This window comes from Argentina silus (assembly GCF_951799395.1).
Source record: "Argentina silus genome assembly, chromosome: 18".
In the NCBI taxonomy this organism is placed as follows: domain Eukaryota; kingdom Metazoa; phylum Chordata; class Actinopteri; order Argentiniformes; family Argentinidae; genus Argentina; species Argentina silus.
Genome location: NC_139672.1, coordinates 12,778,134 through 12,796,452, shown reverse-complemented (window position 1 = coordinate 12,796,452; position 18,319 = coordinate 12,778,134). Strand labels below are relative to the sequence as shown.

Sequence of the window (18,319 nt, the reverse complement as noted above, 5' to 3'; positions counted from 1 at the left end):
AGGAGGCTGTTCAACACAAGCTGTTTTTTGTTTCTCGGGAGCATAAAGGCTTTCTTCATCACGTCCCAAAGTCTGATATTTTTGTCTTGTGGCACTTTTTCACTCGGTCCAGCCGGGACCTGCCAATCTCCCACAGGGTTCTGGGAGAAATAGTGCGGTATTTGAAGCAGCACACTAACTCAGCCATGGGTTTAAATTAAGCGTGATGTGGAGGTAGCGGAGGAGGGGTGAGGGAGGGAGGGAGGGAGTGTTTCTGCTGAAATCCTTTTGGCTACATGGGGAAGAAAATAACTCGGATGTTAGTAGCTATGAATGTCGGGGCCACTCCCACTAGCATACACAAGACGAGACAGCTCTTTGGAATCCGCCAGTGGAATGAGGAGCTCAGGTCATGTATGCATTTGACATGCTCTGGGGAACACGTAGAGGGGTAAAGTGGGAGTTTGTGTAGCTTAGGTCTGCATTCGGTTTTCAACCACTATTCCCACACAGCTGGTTGCGAGTCAGAAGCGATTAGCAGGAATACGTCTGAATAATTTTTAACTATTGAGGGGTTTTTACTTTATTTGCTATTTGGTTTTGGCCATCAAATATTTGTATGTACTACACTGTAGCCAAGTGTAACTAAAAGTTAGTGTACCATCTTGGCAATGCGAGTGAAAAAATATAGCTACTTTGGGTGTCAAATGTCCTTTCATTGGTATAAATTAAAAACAGTTTGTTTGTTCCTTTGTATATAAGTTGAATTACCGTTATACAATACAGTACATACAAACTGTTAGTAGCGTATGGGTAGTAGTATATATTCTAAACACATGCACTGAAAAGATTACTAAGAGAGCAAAGCCTCCGGAAGCAGGCTGCTTTAATATGATATGACAGTGACATTTAGAAAACACAGGGCGCACAGGACGGTTCTGCAGACATCCAATCACAGCCAGACACTCGATCAGCGCTAACCATTTCTGCAATCAACAGAAGAAACACTCGTCCGATGTCTGCCACTTGAGCTCCAGTTGCTTTGATTGGCCAGTCATATTCACAACATGGGGACCAATGAAACAGGTAATTGTCTTTTCTAGAACAGGAGCAGAGGCCAGAAATCGGTAATGAAAATGTGTGCTGAAAAAAAGACAGGGCTTGTTTCACTCAGGCTGTCCTTCCTTAAAGCCAATGTGACAGAAAGGAGGCGAAAGCTTAGGGCTCTTGTGGACATCAAGAACTGTACAGCAGGGTCTGGCCAGCTAAGCGAAACCAGGCTAGACTAGGCCAGGCTAACTCCCCTGGTTAGTGTCCTGCTTGTGTTGTCTCAACGCCTGCAGGAAGACGTGCTTGACTTGGCCCATCATGTCACTGTAGAGCTGCAGGTCCTCTTCCTTGGCCTGCAGAGTGCTCTTCAGCACGGCCCTCAGAGCCTCCGTCTCCTCCAGCTGAATGGCCAGCCTGAGGGCAACACGGGAAAGTCAACATCAAATGTGCTTGAGCCAAATGTAGGGTTTGTATGAATACTCACACATCCCTCACCCTAACCACGGTCTGTGTACATCCCCACCCTAACTGCCCCCAACAGAATGATGTTTGTTTCCCTTTCTCTAGCACAGTGACTGCCACTACAGTAGCACCTATTCTTATCGGTGATGACTGTGATGACGATTGTGATGATGTAGCTGTTTAGCTGAATTTAGACGAACGCTCTTGTTGTAAGTCGTTCCGGATTTAGAGTGTGCTAAATGACACCAATGTAATACGAGCAGGTCAAAGTATGCCTAATGTTCTCTACAATATGACAAAAAGACATTTTAACATCTTTATAATACTTTCATGACTATCTAATTTTGCTCCCTATTGAGCAAGTATTTCTACAATGGATATTCTGTATTCTAGAATGACTTCCATTCCGTTTCTGTTCACCAGTATTCAATTTGAAACTGTTCCCTGCCAGCTATGTCACCACCCAGGTCTTCCAAGACAGAAAGAACTGGCATCAAACCGCTGCCATACTCACTGGGTACTTAGTTCATTCACTTGCGCATCCCTGGATAGGTCAGAGGGGCTTCTGGGGGATAACTCAGTAATGCTGGTGGACGCCCCCCCTGGGAGAAAGGGGAAAAAGAACAACAACAATAACAAGATAGAAAATGCCAGAGATCAATATAAGCCGGTGTGGCAATCCCTCTCTCAGTCTGGTCGCAGAGTTACAGATCATGCACTGCAATCATCGCGGTGCCTAAGCTGTGTGAGTCAGCCTGTACCTTTTCGGCCTTTGTTGCCGGGTTTACGGGGAGTCGTGCCTTTGCCCAGATCCAGCTTTGCCTTCTCCAGCTGCTGCTCTAAGGTCACGGCCCTCCGCCGCTCCCCCTGGAGCCTCTGCTCCCCCTCTGCGCATCGCTTCTTCACCTCCTCCTCCCTATTTGACATCAAAACAGAGCAGGGCTAAATTTCCCCTCATCCCCATCACAGGGCTAAGACCGCCTTTCATCCAAAGCCTACCGATAGTGGAGGCTGGTGGAGGGAGAAAATCGGAAGACAGGCTCACTGTACTGCGTAATCTCAGTGCTGTGAAGCTCTTGGGGAAACTCACCCCAGCACACTGTCTTACTGCTGTGATAATAATCGTAAAAAGCCAAATTGGATACTTTTCCGTTGGGGCTAGGATATACAGTAAACAACAAAGGTACAGTAAACAGTGAGATTGAATGAAAACACTCCTTTGCGCCCACGCGACATCCTGTCGGCGACAACAACATGATTCCGGGGCAACAATGGAAATAAGACAACTGTCAACAAAGCCCACGCAGTGCCAATAATCAGAGTAAACCTTCCACCCACCGACACACACACACCTACTCAAAGACAGGAAAAACAATGTTACAGAGGTGATATCCACCGTCAGCCATTGTTCTGTAATACCTGGATTGCTGGAGCTTTACGAGCTCTAAGAGTCTGTCTCTCTCAACGCTGGCAGCCTGATACAGAGCCCTGTATTCTGTACATTGGGCCGTTAGGGACTTCACCTCCTCAGAGTAGTGCTGACTTGAAGGTGGCCCTGAATCTTGTCGTAAACTGGAGGTTGGAGTAAACTGTGGGTGAGGTGAGTTTACAGAATGCTTTGTGGCTAACTCATTTAAATTGTCAACATTGTAGAGTCCCAACGGTGACTTTATTCACCAAAAAAATCATAAATTATGATGCTTCATTTTGTAGCCAATCAAAGTATTGTTGCTAGGTAAATACCGCATAAAACACTTGGCACTCTAGGTGGTGAGTGTTACGGAATTCTTTGGCAGTTAAAACAGTAGTTTATCTCTTTTGAAAATCCAGGCCTACTCCTCACCTAGACCAGCATAATTCTTAATTTAACAAATGTATGTTGATATGAAAACATTTGATGATTTTACAATTGTAACTCCCTCTGAGTGGGTTGGTGTAGTCCATACATATGGATCTTTTTGTACTACTTATCAGACCTGTGACAGATGCATGTGTCCAATACTTGAGAGTATGTGAGGTGTACTTAATGTACGGTAGCTCGGATTTGTACCTTTGTGACAATTCCATGGGTTCCATTGTAACAGGCAAACTATATCACAGTATTTCAAAGTATTTGAAATGCATTTGACCCTGGTGTGACACTAACAACACTCATTATGCCGTAGGTCAATTATTGAGAAAGATAGTGGGTAACGGTGGTTTATGATGACCTCGAGCAGATACTGTATGATGAAGGGTAAGACTTACCTGTCCTCCACATTGCTCCCTGCGGCAGACTCCACCAGCTTATGTCCAAGTTTGGAAACACAACTGCAGACAAAACACACAAAGGTTGAGATAACAACAGATTGTCATGTCGTAAAACACCAAACAACGCCATCGAAAGTTCAATAAACTGCAGGTTACACTGGAGGTGAATGAACGAAAAGTAGAGCAAAAATGATCTTGATAGTACAAGAAAATCTGCCCTAGCGGAACCTGTAATCGTACATAAAATGAAGATGCTCTTGCATTTACAGTACAGTATGATTGTCACATCATGCACACATACCGGGCAGAGCTCAATCTCTTGTTACTGTCTCCCCCTGCTGTTGATGGTCGGGTACTGGCAGTCTTAGGGCCTGACTGACTGCCATCTTCTCTCTGGAACACATTTACAAACCCCTCTGAACTTACTACTGTTATTCTTCCTATAAAATGCACTGTATTACATCTGTTTATGAAATCTGCTATAAATAGAGTTTCATTTGATTTGACATCCACGTCCTCTGCAGAGTTGGGGTCTACTCCTCCGGTGGTCCTCCTCCTCTTCTGGTTGGTGGTCCTCCTCTGTGGCTCAGTTGGTAGGGCATGGCGACCAACCCACAACGCTTAGGTTGTGGGTTTGATTCCCGCTGGGACCATATATACTTTGGATAAAAGCGTCAGCTAAATGGCATACATACTCTATTCTAAGTCCAGTCCTGAATTGTATAGGACTGTGAGATTTCAATACATGTTACAACATGCATGCAACAATTGTCCAATTCAAATTGTCCAGGTCTACACAGTATCTGTATCGACCAGTAGAAAGGGACCTAACCTGGGGTTTCTTTAGGACGATGCAACGTCAGACACAATGTTCAGATAGAAATGTATATAGCGTAGAGCAGGTACGAGTGTATGCCTGCCATGTAGAAAAGGGAACCAGCTCTATACATTACATTTCTATTGCAACAGTTGTGAGTGTTTCAGTGAACTGAATACACCCCCAAACTCTGCCGCCCGGTGAGTTCTCTGATGCTCTGCCACTCAGGGATGCAATCAGTAGGGCCCAACATTGTGGAATGTTCAGAAAGAAACATATTGTGTAAAACAGACATGTACAGTAAGGAATTGTATCAGCTCCGTTCATTCAAAGCATGGATCCAGGTCTCTCTAAAGGGGTACTTTTCTCAAAAGATTGACACACAACACACCCTTATCTCACATTTCCAGAATGCAAATAAGCTTGTCACATTTATTGATGAGGCTTGTATTTATCTATGAGGCTTGTATGCAAATAGTGATTCTATTTTGGGACCATATCAACGGTGGACTGATGACAAATGTACTCAAAAGCATCTCTCTTTTACCTTGACGGAGAGCTCCTGGATCTCCTCCTCCAGCTCTTTGACTTTGGTCTCTCTCTCAGAGACCATCTGCTTGAGCTGCTGCACCAGGGAGCCGTGCCTCTGGGCCTCGCTGCTCAACTGCTGGCCCAGGCTCTGCTGGGACTCCTTGGTGCGCGCGTCCTGCTGGCTGAGCCGCTCCAACACCTCCTGAAGCTGGGTCTGCTGCTTCTATCACGGGAGAAGAGGGGGGGGGGGGGGGGGCAGGGGGTGGGGGGGGCAGGTGAGAGAGGGGAGACAGGGGCAGAGGGGACAGGTGAGAGAGGAGAGACAGGGGGAGAGGGGACAGGTGAGAGAGGGGAGACAGGGGCAGAGGGGACAGGTGAGAGAGGGGAGACAGGGGCAGAGGGGACAGGTGAGAGAGGAGAGACAGGGGGAGAGGGGACAGGTGAGAGAGGGGAGACAGGGGCAGAGGGGACAGGTGAGAGAGGGGAGACAGGGGCAGAGGGGACAGGTGAGAGAGGAGAGACAGGGGGAGAGGGGACAGGTGAGAGAGGGGAGACAGGGGCAGAGGGGACAGGTGAGAGAGGGGAGACAGGGGCAGAGGGGACAGGTGAGAGAGGGGAGACAGGGGCAGAGGGGACAGGTGAGAGAGGGGAGACAGGGGCAGAGGGGACAGGTGAGAGAGGGGAGACAGGGGCAGAGGGGACAGGTGAGAGAGGGGAGACAGGGGCAGAGGGGACAGGTGAGAGAGGAGAGACAGGGGCAGAGGGGACAGGTGAGAGAGGGGAGACAGGGGCAGAGGGGACAGGTGAGAGAGGGGAGACAGGGGCAGAGGGGACAGGTGAGAGAGGGGAGACAGGGGGAGAGGGGACAGGTGAGAGAGGGGAGACAGGGGCAGAGGGGACAGGTGAGAGAGGGGAGACAGGGGCAGAGGGGACAGGTGAGAGAGGGGAGACAGGGGCAGAGGGGACAGGTGAGAGAGGGGAGACAGGGGGAGAGGGGACAGGTGAGAGAGGGGAGACAGGGGCAGAGGGGACAGGTGAGAGAGGAGAGACAGGGGACAGGGATGGGGGGGACACAGCTAAGGGGGACTATCCACTTTCTGACTGAACGGTTGTGTACTTGTTTGTTTGTTGGCAAATGCAATGTGACACTGACATACAGGCTAGTCAGGTAAGAGTAGTACTTAGTGGTGAGGAAGTACTTCATGTATTATGAGTGGTGTTTATAGCTGAGACTAATTACGTGATCTTCATTCTCTGAACTTCTCTGTACTTCTTGTGTATTCTTTGGGAAATGCAACACAACACTAACATATAGTTAAGTAAGAGTACTACTTGGTAAGTAGTCTTTATACAGTTAGCTGAGACTAAATGCGTGATCTTCACTCTCTGAGGTAACTAACATACAGTATCGTTTATTTAGAGTTGTAACCTACTTAGTAATCCATGCATTGTAAGTAGTGTTCATACCCGAGACTATATCTGCCTCCAGAGGTTATTTTAGTCAGGCTGTACACTCTACCGCTGATACTCCATTAAAGTATTAAAGTTATTGTACATAGAGATTAGTGACATTTTCTCCATATCAGAAATACTAGACTTCATTAGTGTTAACCAGACCTTCCTTATGTCATCGGAAACACAACTATGTTTTCATTTATCTTTATTATATTATATATTATAATTATTTTAAGCCTGGTCATTCAACATGGAGAGACTGTGTACCTTTGTTTCTTTAATAAACAATTGAAAAAAATAAATACAATTTTTTTTTTTATATATATATATATATATATATATATATATATATATATATATTTATTTATGTATTTATTTGTATTATTATTATTATTATTTATTTATTTTAATTGTTAATTAAAGAAACAAAGGTACACAGTCTCTCCATGTTGAATGACCAGGCTTAAAATAATTGAAGATAAATGAAAACATAGTTTGTTTTTTAAGAAAAGGTATAATATAAGACACTTGTAATGTTACATAATGTTGGATATTTACTAAACTGATGTCTTACCAGTAAGGCATCCACCAGCTCATCGTCATGTTTACCCTTGTCCAGGAGGGTAGAGATCTGGGCCTTTAGTGATTTCACCTCAGTGTTCAGGACTTTGTTCCTGGCCTTGGATCCCTCCAGCTTCTTCCTCAGGTCCTCGTGGTCTTTCAGGAGGGCCTGGTGGTCCCCTGTCATCCTCTGTTTCCAGCCATGGCAGGAGAAGAAGAGCCATATTGGAAAATGTTTTGTGATACATCACTCGTGTGTCGATAATTGAGGTGCACTTGGTTTAGATTGGCTGGCATAAGTTCCATCAGTTCCATTGCATTGGACAAGCTAAATCAAGCACACCTCAAGTGTTGAGATCACTGTCATGTAAAATGAACTAGGAGTGACACCCACCTCTAGGGCTTCTCTCTTCTCCTTCTCCATGGTGCGGATGTAGCTGAGGTTCCTATTCTGGGGAGATGTTTTCTGCAGGACCCCGACCCCCAATAGCTCCTCCTCCACACTGAGGGTCCACGGCTGCTTCCTCTGAGCTGATTGGCTAAGCTGCTGCTCCAGGTCTCGCACCTGCGGGTTCAAGCACATACAAGAGACATTCACATAACAATACAACACTTCATTCAGACCTCAGGAACTGTATGAAACAGAAGATCAACAATATTTCAGAAAAAGGTCAAATACAGATGAAGTATGAAAAACAAAACTGGAACCGTCACGCCCTCCACTTCCACCTAGCCAGTGTCAGTCTCTCTCCCTCTTCCCAGCCTGGGAGTTTGGTGTGGGCGTGGCTACCAATAGTAACGTCATCATCTACACACCTGTGGCTCGTCTCCTCATCACCCTTCTGTGATTTATACTCAGGTTTTTCATTCATTCCCCGCCAGTTCGTCATAGTACTTCCTACCTATATGTCCCAGCATTTCTAGTCTGTTGATTCCTGGTTTCGGATTTACAAGTGTTTTTCTGGACTGTGCTTCTGCCTAACCCCTGTCGGATTATCTGCCTCCCCTAGAACTTTCTATCCGGGTATCGATCCCTGCCTGTCTGACTACCCGTCTAAATGGCCACTGTGTCAAACCAGTGTCCAGGACTGAAATAGACCCCATGTTGGTCTATGGGGCAATGGTCAGTGAGTGGATTGGTGATGACAGAGTTGGTTCCAGTTGACTGCAGTCAGCTCACCCTGCTCTGGAGGCCCAGTATCTGCTGAGAGCGACCCCTCCAGTTCCCTGGACAGCTCAACAACTGCTGAATGTTGACTTCTTCTCCCACCTCATTGGTTAACACCTAGAGTAAAAAAAAATGTAACCTTTAAATCAACATTTTTTGGGGGGGAGCTCAAGGGCCACTTTGAATTATAGAAACCAAACGGTAACTATTAAATGAGAGGTGGACAATTTTTTGGGCTCAAGGGCGACTTTGAATTGGCGAAACCTTTGGGCGAAAGTGTCTTGGAACAACATTATCAAGGCAACAAAGTAATTCATAATTAGCTCTTTCCTCTCCAAATTTAAGAGGCATGTTATAAAATAAGAATGAGAGCAGATCATAATCCTGATACTAACCTTCTGAGCTATTTTCAATTCTTGTTTAACGGCTTGAATCTGGTTGCGGTATTCTGTCATTTTGAACTGGGCAGCAGATAGCTTCTCTTGTAGAGACTTTACCACTGGGCTGTTCTGTTTGGGAAAGGATATTCAAACGCAGTGTTACCTAGTCGCCCAAAAAATCACAGTTTCGATATCCAAACAATAAGCCATGCTGGTTTCAAGGAAACATTTAGACAGAAAGGCATGAGACTGGCACGAAATTATCACTAAATCACTCAGACTAATTACCTCATGGAAGTCTTCAGATGACCTCAGATCCTGTGCCTTGAGATCCATCCTCTTCCCAGAGGGACTGAGTAACAAAGCGGCATGTAGCTATGGAGTTTACACAATTCATCACAGTCAAGACCTCACAGTCCATTAACCTGTACCTCTGGTAAATGACCAAGTAGGTCAAGAGGAGAAGATCTCATGTACTGTATATATTTGAGCTGACTTTTCCATCGAAATGTCATAATCTCTATTCCCGAATTCACTGACCATGTTAGAATATGCTGAACAGTTGATGATTCTTTGTAGGATTTGCTTAAACCTAAAGGTGGGCTGGTCTATTTGTTCAATGTCAAAATGATCAGAAAGAATACAGCTACATATACAGTACATCCATTAGCCAATGGGTCCAGGGTGGGTCCAGACCATCTTAAATGTTATAATGTTATAAACATTATTATGTTATAAACAAGTTATCATTCACCTCTTTCTCCAGCTCTTTGACTCTGTTGTTAGTTTGCTTTGCTTTGACCTTTTCACGCTCAATTTCAGCAGCTAACTCTCGATTCCTCTTGGACAGCTCCACAATCTTGGTGGCGGCTGCATCACCTGCCATGCCAGATGTGCCTATCAAAAGTGTCAGGAAGTCAATTAAAAGGTAACTTTTTTGCCACTTCTGGCAGCATGCATTACGTCCAATTGAGAATAAAAGACAGACAAAATCATACATCATACAGGGAACAGCCTTGTAGGGCTTACTTACTTACAGTAACCTACTCATGTGCAATCCAGTGTAGGCCTACTGTATGTCAACAACAATCAAATCCATTCAAGTTGTCGTCACACACCTGCTAAAGCCAGCCTGTCTTCCTCCCTCTTCTTCTTCAGATGTTTAATTTCAAAATCTTTCTCACTCAGCAGTTTGTAAAGTCTGCCGTTTTCGTCCCTTAGTTCCCTCAGGTGGTCCTGCAACTGTTCATTTTCATGCTGTAGTACTAGTCTGTGGGGATGCAAGTAAAAGGTTACCACTTGAGATGATAATTCATCACCAATTAAACCAGGCAGGTTGTCAAAAAGTGGACCATTGATTTTGAGTGAGAGTACTTGGCTCCACCATGCATCCACTTGGGTAACGCAGGTTTATCATGATGAACTCAATATGCTAATGCATGCTCTGTACGTCACGTTAGGATGCATTGAGGAGGCAACTTTACAGAATTTTGGTATCTTGAACATAACTTGAATACATCTTAGAACTCACGTCTTACTGAGCTCATCCACATGATCAGTGTCGTGCACAGAGAGGTTCAGGTCATCATCTTGGGTTTTGAGGCTGTCCCGGGCTGCATCAACAGTGGCCTTTTCCAACTCTTTCTCTTTCTGTTTCTCTAATCTCCTCTGGAGACGCTTCTCTTGCTGTTCCTGCAGAGCCTGGAACTGGAGCCTTAAGCTATCCTTCAGTCCATCATCATATTCCTCCATGTTGTATAGCGATATGTCCAATTCAAAAAGTGAACGCAGAAGCAATCCCTTGGTATTGAAAACAGGTTACAATTATTATATTGTGTGATATGATAAATACGTGTAATACTATTGTTTAGGTGTCCTGTTATTACACTTTCATGACACATTTCATAATAAGGCAATACAGATGAGTTGACCTAGGTCTATTATCTGTCATGACATGTAGTTTTGATTGTCATGAAATCTCATCGTGACAGATGTTTTCTTAACATGAATTGTGGTAGTCTGTGGTTTGTACTTAAGGCAATGACCGTGATGATGTTTTCTTAATACATTACATGAGCAATTATGTTGGAATAAAAAAAACAGAACAACTCCAATTGGAGGGGTTATGTTTAAAGAATAAATGGAAAGTTGAATAGATGTTTTTGACAAACTTGTGCAAACCATAAATAGGTCCCAACGAAGTTTTAGTTGGCCTTTAGCTTGAGTAGCTAGCTAGCTCGTTCGCTACCAAAAACAGTGTTACCTTCAACTCACCTCAATACGTTCTGCACGGAAACAAGATGCTGGTCGGTAATTGTACACACTTCAAGTGGTTCATATAATAAAACGATCAATGTGTATGCTTAGCAATGTTTCGTAGAGAAACAAAAGTGGGTGATGTGCAGGTTTTCTTCTCCAGCGGCTACTTCCTCATCTCCTCGAACGCTGCCTAGCGTATCCATGGCAACAGGTTCCTCCGAACCCACAACAGGTGGAGCGAAGAGTCGTGCGAAGAGGCTGGCGATGAACACATCATATTTTTGTAGCTTTTTTTGACACATTGTAGCCAATTTTCTGAATTTCTATTGTCCTATTTTGCAGTGTGGCGTGTGTTTTCTATCCCACAACAGGTCTACTGAATCTATATGAGGCTTTCATACAGAAAGTAAATTATTCTTTGTACATTTGGTACATAAACCTGTGTGAATTCTCTCTAAAAAAACAACAACTAGGTTTTAAGTTAGATATTTAGAGTTGTTCAAAGCCGGGAAAAAAAGACAAGACAAAGACATTTGATGGAGCACCATAACTCCTGCTACAATAGCTTTTATTGGTCTACTGTACTTAAAACAACATTGGCTACACTCAGCACTGGACATGTTTGGTTCTCTCAAACAGCCTAGGGGGGTGGGTGGATGGGGTGGTGGGGTGGGGGGGAGAACACGTTTAACCAACACTGACAAACTTCAAGGCATAAGAAAATATACTGCGACCACATATTGGAGAAATGTACAAGACATAGATGTATTACATGTAGGTGTTTAGTCAAAAGTAGCCTACCAGACATATTTTTACAGAATTTAAATTGCAGATAACACAAACCACACTGTTCTGTTAGTTAAACACTCTACACAAGCTGTTCCTCTCATTCATATTGTCACTGAACATTAACACAAGGCCACAGTGTGGTTTGCCTTTATCTGCAAATGACTGAATTTGGGCCTCTCCTTCAGCTAGACAAAAAGCCACTCCTTTCAAGTGACCAAAAGGTCACTTCTTTCAAGTAATCCATTAAAGTGCCAGACTTAATAGAGTGTAGCCAAAGCGTCTTGTATGGCCACCCCTTAAAACCTCCTACTGTATTTAGGAAGCTCTTATTCTTAAGGCCATTTTGACACAGGTGAGGTGCAAAAGTATTTTTCAGTGCCACATAAAAAGGCAATACTTAACAGATTAAATCCATCCATGTAATACAAAAAAAGTTTATATAAAACACACTCCCCACCCAAATACCTGTGCCTGATAACATGTTGTGGTCTTATCCCAAACTGTTAACATTCCCCAGTCCAAAGCATGTTTGCTAATAAATCTTAGCATAAAAAGGCTGTTTTCAGCCAAGAGTTGGAAAAACTCTGTTCCTGTTTTGATAATTGAATGTAACTAATCATTAGCAATATATTATTAACATTATACAACATTAAGCAAGAATGCCCTGTGACCTACCCCAAACCATTTTCAACATTCAGTTTCCCTTGCCACTTTTCATAGTCAAAATGCATTCATGTATTCACAGTCATCAGATATACATGTTTTGTGTGTATTAACAAGTATCCCTGAGCCTAATACCATTTAAATAGGTATGGCTCCATATCAATGCAGATGTTGTAGCAACTACCCTCTGATGACACATCTTGAGGATATCGAAAATGTAGTTGAGGTAGCGTCTTCAACCAAGAAGAATGTGATTATTTTGAAAGTTGAATAAGAATACCTTACAATTACTTAGTAACTACTTCCTTCAGGTGTGTTGAGGGAAATATGTGTATAAATTATTAAATGTAGCAAATATAATGTGAGATAATACGAAGGAGACATACAAATATCAGTCCAAAAGAGTCATCCATCATTATTTGTATTCCAATGCTTTCTGAGCTTCTTGTCTAGGCTTCACAATGTAGTCTTTGTACATTGAATAAAGAACACCTGAAAAACAAAACAGAACAAAACAAATTACATTTTACATTTTACATTTAACACTCTTGGGCCTATACCATCCATCAAATGTAATTGGATTGAAAATGCAGTAATGATCTTGTTCAAAACATCAACAAGACTCTTTGAAGACCTGTTTAGACCTGTGCCAGACGAGCTGGCAAAACGCATTAGGAAGAACAGATTGTATCTGTTAAGTGAGTTATTGTGGGCAGCCACACCTAGGGCAGACTCTCCTACCTGACATTCCCCAGAGGCCTGACAACACTCCAATCACAATGTGAACCCATAACATAGATCTGACACATATTTTTAGGTTGCGTGTGGACACAAGGAGACAATTCTAACTTAGATATCAGCTTAAAATACATACCAACTGTCATTGCTCCCACAACGAATCCTTGGGCAGCTACACGCATGTGGATGAGGTGCACTGACATCTTAACATCTCCACGATTCTTCATTTTCAAGAGTCTCCACCCCACGATGGCAAAGAATCCAGCCATTCCTTGAAAAATAAAAAAAAGAGACAGAAAGTGAAGTGAATTTTGAGAACATAAAATACCACATCAAGATAATGAGATAATAGAGTACATCAATAATATGTAAAAGAGAAACATATACATCCTCATCATCATAATACATCAGCACAATATGCCATTATACAAAGCTACAATGTATGCTGACTATACTATATGAGTACAGCAAAGAAGATTTAAATATATATTTATATAAAGGTCTTCTGCTTGCTCTCTTTTTAATCCAGTGTGATGCAACTAGAGTACAGTACTCACCCACAGGAACGAATGGATTTTCCTTTGCCTTTCGCATAAACTTGGAATCATTGTCATCATATTCAAGGCCAGACATCTTGGCTGAAATGTAAAGCAAGGTTTGAGCATCAATCTATGACACCTGATTTACTGTAGACCTATTGATTCATTCACAATGACTGTCTTAACTGTAACAATTGATACATCCTACATTGAAACATGAGCAGTTCAAAGTTAGAAATATATTCAAAATACTTTATCGAAAACAAAAATACATTTCCTTTTATTATGTTCCAATAAAAGCTATGTTGTAAATCGAGTATTACTTTTACACACTTTTATCTCGAACATAGATATCCATAGGCTACATAGGCTAAGGACATAGGCAGACAGACCTTGCCTGATATAGTCGCATACTTAATATATTCTCAATATATGAGAAAAACGATTCTATTCTATACAAGAATAATTACATCGGCTGTTAATAATAGCCTTCTGGATACGTCTAGAACGAAGGTCAAACAATACAATAACATTTTTCAATTAAGCCGTATGAGATCGAATAAGAACGCTTATATTAATATCAAACATCTTACCGTTTTCTTTCGGCAAAGTAGTAGACACTGGTCGGGTATAATTCTGTATAAGGAGGAAAAAGAACACACACTACTTCTTTCAATGTCTCATCCGGCACATGATGTAACTTGCAACACGCACATGTGACGTAATACCGGCTCCTTTCACAGCGCTTTTTTGAGATCGCCCACTTTGAGCGAAGATAAATACTTTAATTATATTTGTTATATCACTTGTTTAACATAACCTGTTTGTAAAACCACGTATCTACTTTCACAGAAGAGGCTTTATAGAAGAGGATAATGAATAAACTAAAAACAGTTCTCTGAGGATATTCCTCTGTTAGAATAATGCCTGTAGTACGGTGGAAATTATAAAATACGTTTTGACAATAAATGTGACCTTCAAAAAAGAAATAGTGGCACCATGATATATACATCTATACAGATGTATTTTAATATCATATTGTATATTTATGTGTTGTATGCTTAATTGGAAATAGACATTATGTTCATGTGCACTGAAACTCCATTACCCAGAGTGCAAACGAAACGTGGCGCCTGAGGGAGGCGTGGTGTGATATAACCGGGTGGCTCCCTTAGCTGTGGCGCGTGACTGCAACGTGCTGGGTTGGAACAGAATGTGCCTTTAGTCACTGGGCGATTCGAGTCTTGACAGTAGTGACTAGATTAATTCACATTTATTTACATTTATGGCATTTAGCAGATGCCTTTATCCAAAGCGACTTACAGCAATCAGTGCTAGTGAAACCATAAGACTTGTAGGTTAATACAGCTATCAGAATTATAATTGGTGTATGCCCTGAAAATGTTGATCGAGTTCTATCTTATTTATTTTCTAATTAGCCTATTAAATCTCATTTGTGTTGCCTATATCCATTTTAAAGGTCATCTAAGGTCATTCGACATTACATTACAATGGCCTTTTTGGGTCGGAATGATTTCATTCACTTTCAACTTTTAAAAGGATTTTACTGTACCACCCACAAAATCATGCAATATTGTTATTGAGAAAGAATGTATTTGTTTATATGTTTTAGACACTTTTGTTTATATGTTTTAGACACTTTATGTGTGTGTGTGTGTGTGTGTGTGTGTGTGTGTGTGTGTGTGTGCGTGCGTGTGTGTGTGTGTGTGTGTGTTTCCAACAGCAAATAGTTAAAGGAATCGTGAAGAGGAGTGGAAAACAACGGAAACTGATGACTCATTTGAGGTCGGAAGAATTTATCGGAATTTCGGGTATTTCAGCTTACTATTTCAGCTTACTGTGGGGTGATCTTCTCATAGGATCCCAGAACTCTCAAGTTTTTGGAGGTAAGTCTATGACCCCCTCAAATAAACTTTTATTTGACTGCAAAATATCGTCACAGTGCTTACGCAGGGCACTGTATTTATCCAGGTTAGTCTCACTGAGATCAAATCTATTTTTCAAAAGAAACCTGGTCCAAGACAACATTGTAGATGGATTGTAGTTAGTACATACTGTATATTAAACACACACACACACAAAGATAGATCAAATCAACCATATGTTCCACCACATGGTGTAGTATAATAACAGAGCATCTCATTTCATATTGTTATGCCATGATGTTTTATATAATAAATTTGAAACTTGAATTTGAAATGTGTTACTATTACTTTTAGCCATATGAGGGCAGCATGCCCCTAGATGCCAGGAGAACTGAACTAAGCATGGCCCGAATTCAATCAATTGCAGATTACAAACTTCCAGGGTAGGCAAAAGCATGATTCTTCTTCTGCTGCAATAATGAATGTGTTGATTCCTGCCTTTATCTGTTTAAATGTTAATGTCTTTCTTTTTATCTCCCTAAGCACAAAGAATATGACGATGGATGCATCTTTGTTCCAACAAAATATCACAGAATCGGGTGATGACTATGACTACAGCCAGTATTATGACTACGGGGACGAACCATTAGAGAGTTTTGGAATTTGTGAAAACACACACATCAAATCATTTGGAAGGATCTTTATACCCATTTCATACAGCATTATTTGCTTTCTCAGCATTGTAGGGAATGTACTTTTGATTGTTACTTTGATTAAATCGAAACATCCAAGAAAAATGTTTCCTCTGAGTATGGCCATTTCTGACATTTTGTTTGCAATGACACTCCCCTTCTGGACAGTGTATGCCCACCATGACTGGATGTTTGGGAAAGATGCCTGCAAGGCAGTCACTGCTGTTTACATTGCTACTTTGTACAGTCGTATCCTATTCATCACCTGTATAAGCATGGATGGGTATTTAGGTGTAGTATGGACCCTCTCCAACAAGAACCACCGCACACCTATGAGAACTGCTGTGGTGTGCACTGTGGTATGGATCTTCGCCCTCTTGGCAGCAGCGCCACATTGGATCTTTGTTGAGGCACTGGAGTACCATGGACACAGAATCTGCACATATCATTTTGGAGATGACCATTCACCTCTATGGAAGATCTTCATGAAGTTTCAGCTGAACGTCTTTGGGTTTCTCATACCTGTCCTAATCATGCTTTTCTGCTACCTGCGAGTGTATTTTGCTTTTGCGAAGCCAAAAGTGGGAGAGAAATCCAAGGCTCAGAGACTGGTTATGATGGTTGTGGTGGCATTTATTTTGCTTTGGTTTCCATACAACCTTGTCTCTTTTTTGCACTCGTTGCAAGTTTTGCGTGATGTGATTTTTGACTGCGCCACGAGTGTAAACCTTGATTTTGCAATTCAGGTTACAGAGTGCATTGCTTTTAGCCACGGTTTTATAAACCCCTTTTTATATGCATTTGTTAACAAGAGGGTCTGGAAGTGCTTGGCGAAAATGTGTGTGGGAAGATGTAACAGGACCAGTGAAGATGTGTTGGAGTCCACTAACAGCGCAGATACCAGCTTAGTTCAGATTGCCATGATAGAGCGCCACCTAGAAAATATCCACAATCTTCAGAAGGATGCGGAGGAGAGGACAGATATATGATACTCTAACACATGCTGACCTCTTGATCTAGTGTCTAGGAAATAGTTATAAAAAGTGGTATACACCCTTCCTCTAATTTATGGTTTCATAATGCGAGCACAGCTATATTTGCAAACATTACATTACATTGGCAAAGGATATCTATTCAGAGAAAAAAGTCGAACTTCCTCCAATTGCAATCTACATCGTCACTCATTTTAATTCAATGCGCTTATTATGGTTGCAATGTTATTCATCACAGGGGTTGAACACACTGCCGTTCCTGAGTACTTCTGAGGTATTTCTGGGGTTCAAAAGAACAGGAAAAGTACAGACAGGATCAGGAAAAACCTTTCAGAATCCTTCCAGAACAAGGCACAATAAATGAAGTAGCCTCAAAGAGACTGAACTAACCTAACCTTCTCCAAACTAATAACATTGATTATTTAAATGATGTAAAAAGGGAAAGTATAGGTCAATATGTTTTATTGATTTAACTAATACAGTGCCCTGCATAAGTAACAGGACATTTTACTGACGCAGGGCACTGTATTTATCCAGGTTAGTCTCACTGAGATCAAATCTATTTTTCAAAAGAAACCTGGTCCAAGACAGCATTGTAGATGGATTTGGTATAATAAATTTGAAACTTGAATTTGAAATGTGTTACTATTACTTTTAGCCACATGAGGGCAGCATGCCCCTAGATGCCAGGAGAACTGAACTAAGCATGGCCCGAATTCAATCAATTGCAGATTACAAACTTCCAGGGTAGGCAAAAGCATGATTCTTCTTCTGCTGCAATAATGAATGTGTTGATTCCTGCCTTTAAAATAATGTCTACATGTGTGAAACGAAAGCAGTGTGAACTGTATTTCTTAGAATTTGATTGATTTGGGGCCTTAGAATCAGTTTCTTATGCCACCAACCAACCACAAATCTTCAGTGAGGTACAGTTCGGTTCATCTGTACTTTACTGTCCATACTTTACAGCATAAGTCAGGTGAAGATTACAGGAACAGATTGTTTGTGGAATTATTGTGGAATTATTATAATATATATATATATATATATATATATATATACGTATATATTCTGCTGTTGCAGCCCATCTGCTTCAAGGTTCGACGTG

At 41.9% G+C, this 18,319-nt stretch overlaps 3 protein-coding genes across 4 annotated transcripts; 1 reads left to right on the top strand and 2 right to left on the bottom strand.

Moving 5' to 3' along the window:
• Nucleotides 1-841: 841 nt before the first annotated feature.
• On the bottom strand, nt 842-10,970 carry ccdc13 (coiled-coil domain containing 13). The gene is made up of 16 exons (XM_083690677.1): nt 10,928-10,970; nt 10,185-10,453; nt 9,772-9,923; nt 9,408-9,550; nt 8,942-9,028; nt 8,669-8,782; nt 8,286-8,390; nt 7,500-7,670; nt 7,119-7,295; nt 5,106-5,312; nt 4,043-4,134; nt 3,739-3,801; nt 2,911-3,063; nt 2,253-2,407; nt 2,006-2,093; nt 842-1,443 (listed from the first exon to the last, which is right to left on the bottom strand). The coding sequence occupies exons 2-16, from the start codon at nt 10,403-10,405 to the stop codon at nt 1,275-1,277; spliced, it is 2,097 nt and encodes a 698-aa protein (XP_083546803.1). The 5' UTR covers nt 10,406-10,453; nt 10,928-10,970; the 3' UTR covers nt 842-1,274.
• Nucleotides 10,971-11,446: 476 nt separating this feature from the next.
• On the bottom strand, nt 11,447-14,349 carry higd1a (HIG1 hypoxia inducible domain family, member 1A). The gene is made up of 4 exons (XM_083689804.1): nt 14,235-14,349; nt 13,660-13,740; nt 13,239-13,373; nt 11,447-12,856 (listed from the first exon to the last, which is right to left on the bottom strand). Exons 2-4 carry the CDS (start codon nt 13,733-13,735, stop codon nt 12,780-12,782), a joined length of 288 nt encoding a protein of 95 aa, XP_083545930.1. The 5' UTR covers nt 13,736-13,740; nt 14,235-14,349; the 3' UTR covers nt 11,447-12,779.
• Nucleotides 14,350-15,410: 1,061 nt separating this feature from the next.
• LOC310819074 (C-C chemokine receptor type 1) lies at nt 15,411-17,675 on the top strand. Of its 2 annotated transcripts, XM_083690287.1 has the most exons (3): nt 15,411-15,548; nt 15,882-15,970; nt 16,071-17,675. In XM_083690287.1, the coding sequence occupies exons 2-3, from the start codon at nt 15,897-15,899 to the stop codon at nt 17,206-17,208; spliced, it is 1,212 nt and encodes a 403-aa protein (XP_083546413.1). In that variant the 5' UTR covers nt 15,411-15,548; nt 15,882-15,896; the 3' UTR covers nt 17,209-17,675. The 2 variants fall into 2 exon arrangements, with proteins under 2 accessions (XP_083546413.1, XP_083546414.1); XM_083690288.1 differs by lacking the exon at nt 15,882-15,970.
• The last annotated feature ends 644 nt before the right edge of the window (nt 17,676-18,319 follow it).

Bases quoted from the DNA above. Each gene is read 5' to 3' on its own strand.
- ccdc13 (XM_083690677.1), bottom strand. From the start codon at position 10,405: ATGGAGGAATATGATGATGGACTGAAGGATAGCTTAAGGCTCCAGTTC. The intron at 9,029-9,407 runs GTGAATGATAAC...TAAACTCCATAG, and splicing joins TCAAAGAGCTGGAGAAAGAG to CTACATGCCGCTTTGTTACT. The intron at 7,671-8,285 runs GTGAGCTGACTG...TTGAACCCGCAG, and splicing joins TACTGGGCCTCCAGAGCAGG to GTGCGAGACCTGGAGCAGCA.
- LOC310819074 (XM_083690287.1), top strand. From the start codon at position 15,897: ATGCCCCTAGATGCCAGGAGAACTGAACTAAGCATGGCCCGAATTCAA. The intron at 15,971-16,070 runs GTAGGCAAAAGC...TATCTCCCTAAG, and splicing joins GCAGATTACAAACTTCCAGG to CACAAAGAATATGACGATGG.
- higd1a (XM_083689804.1), bottom strand. From the start codon at position 13,735: ATGTCTGGCCTTGAATATGATGACAATGATTCCAAGTTTATGCGAAAG. The intron at 13,374-13,659 runs GTGAGTACTGTA...TTATTTTTCAAG, and splicing joins AAATCCATTCGTTCCTGTGG to GAATGGCTGGATTCTTTGCC. The intron at 12,857-13,238 runs GTATGTATTTTA...TTTGTTTTTCAG, and splicing joins TGTGGGAGCAATGACAGTTG to GTGTTCTTTATTCAATGTAC.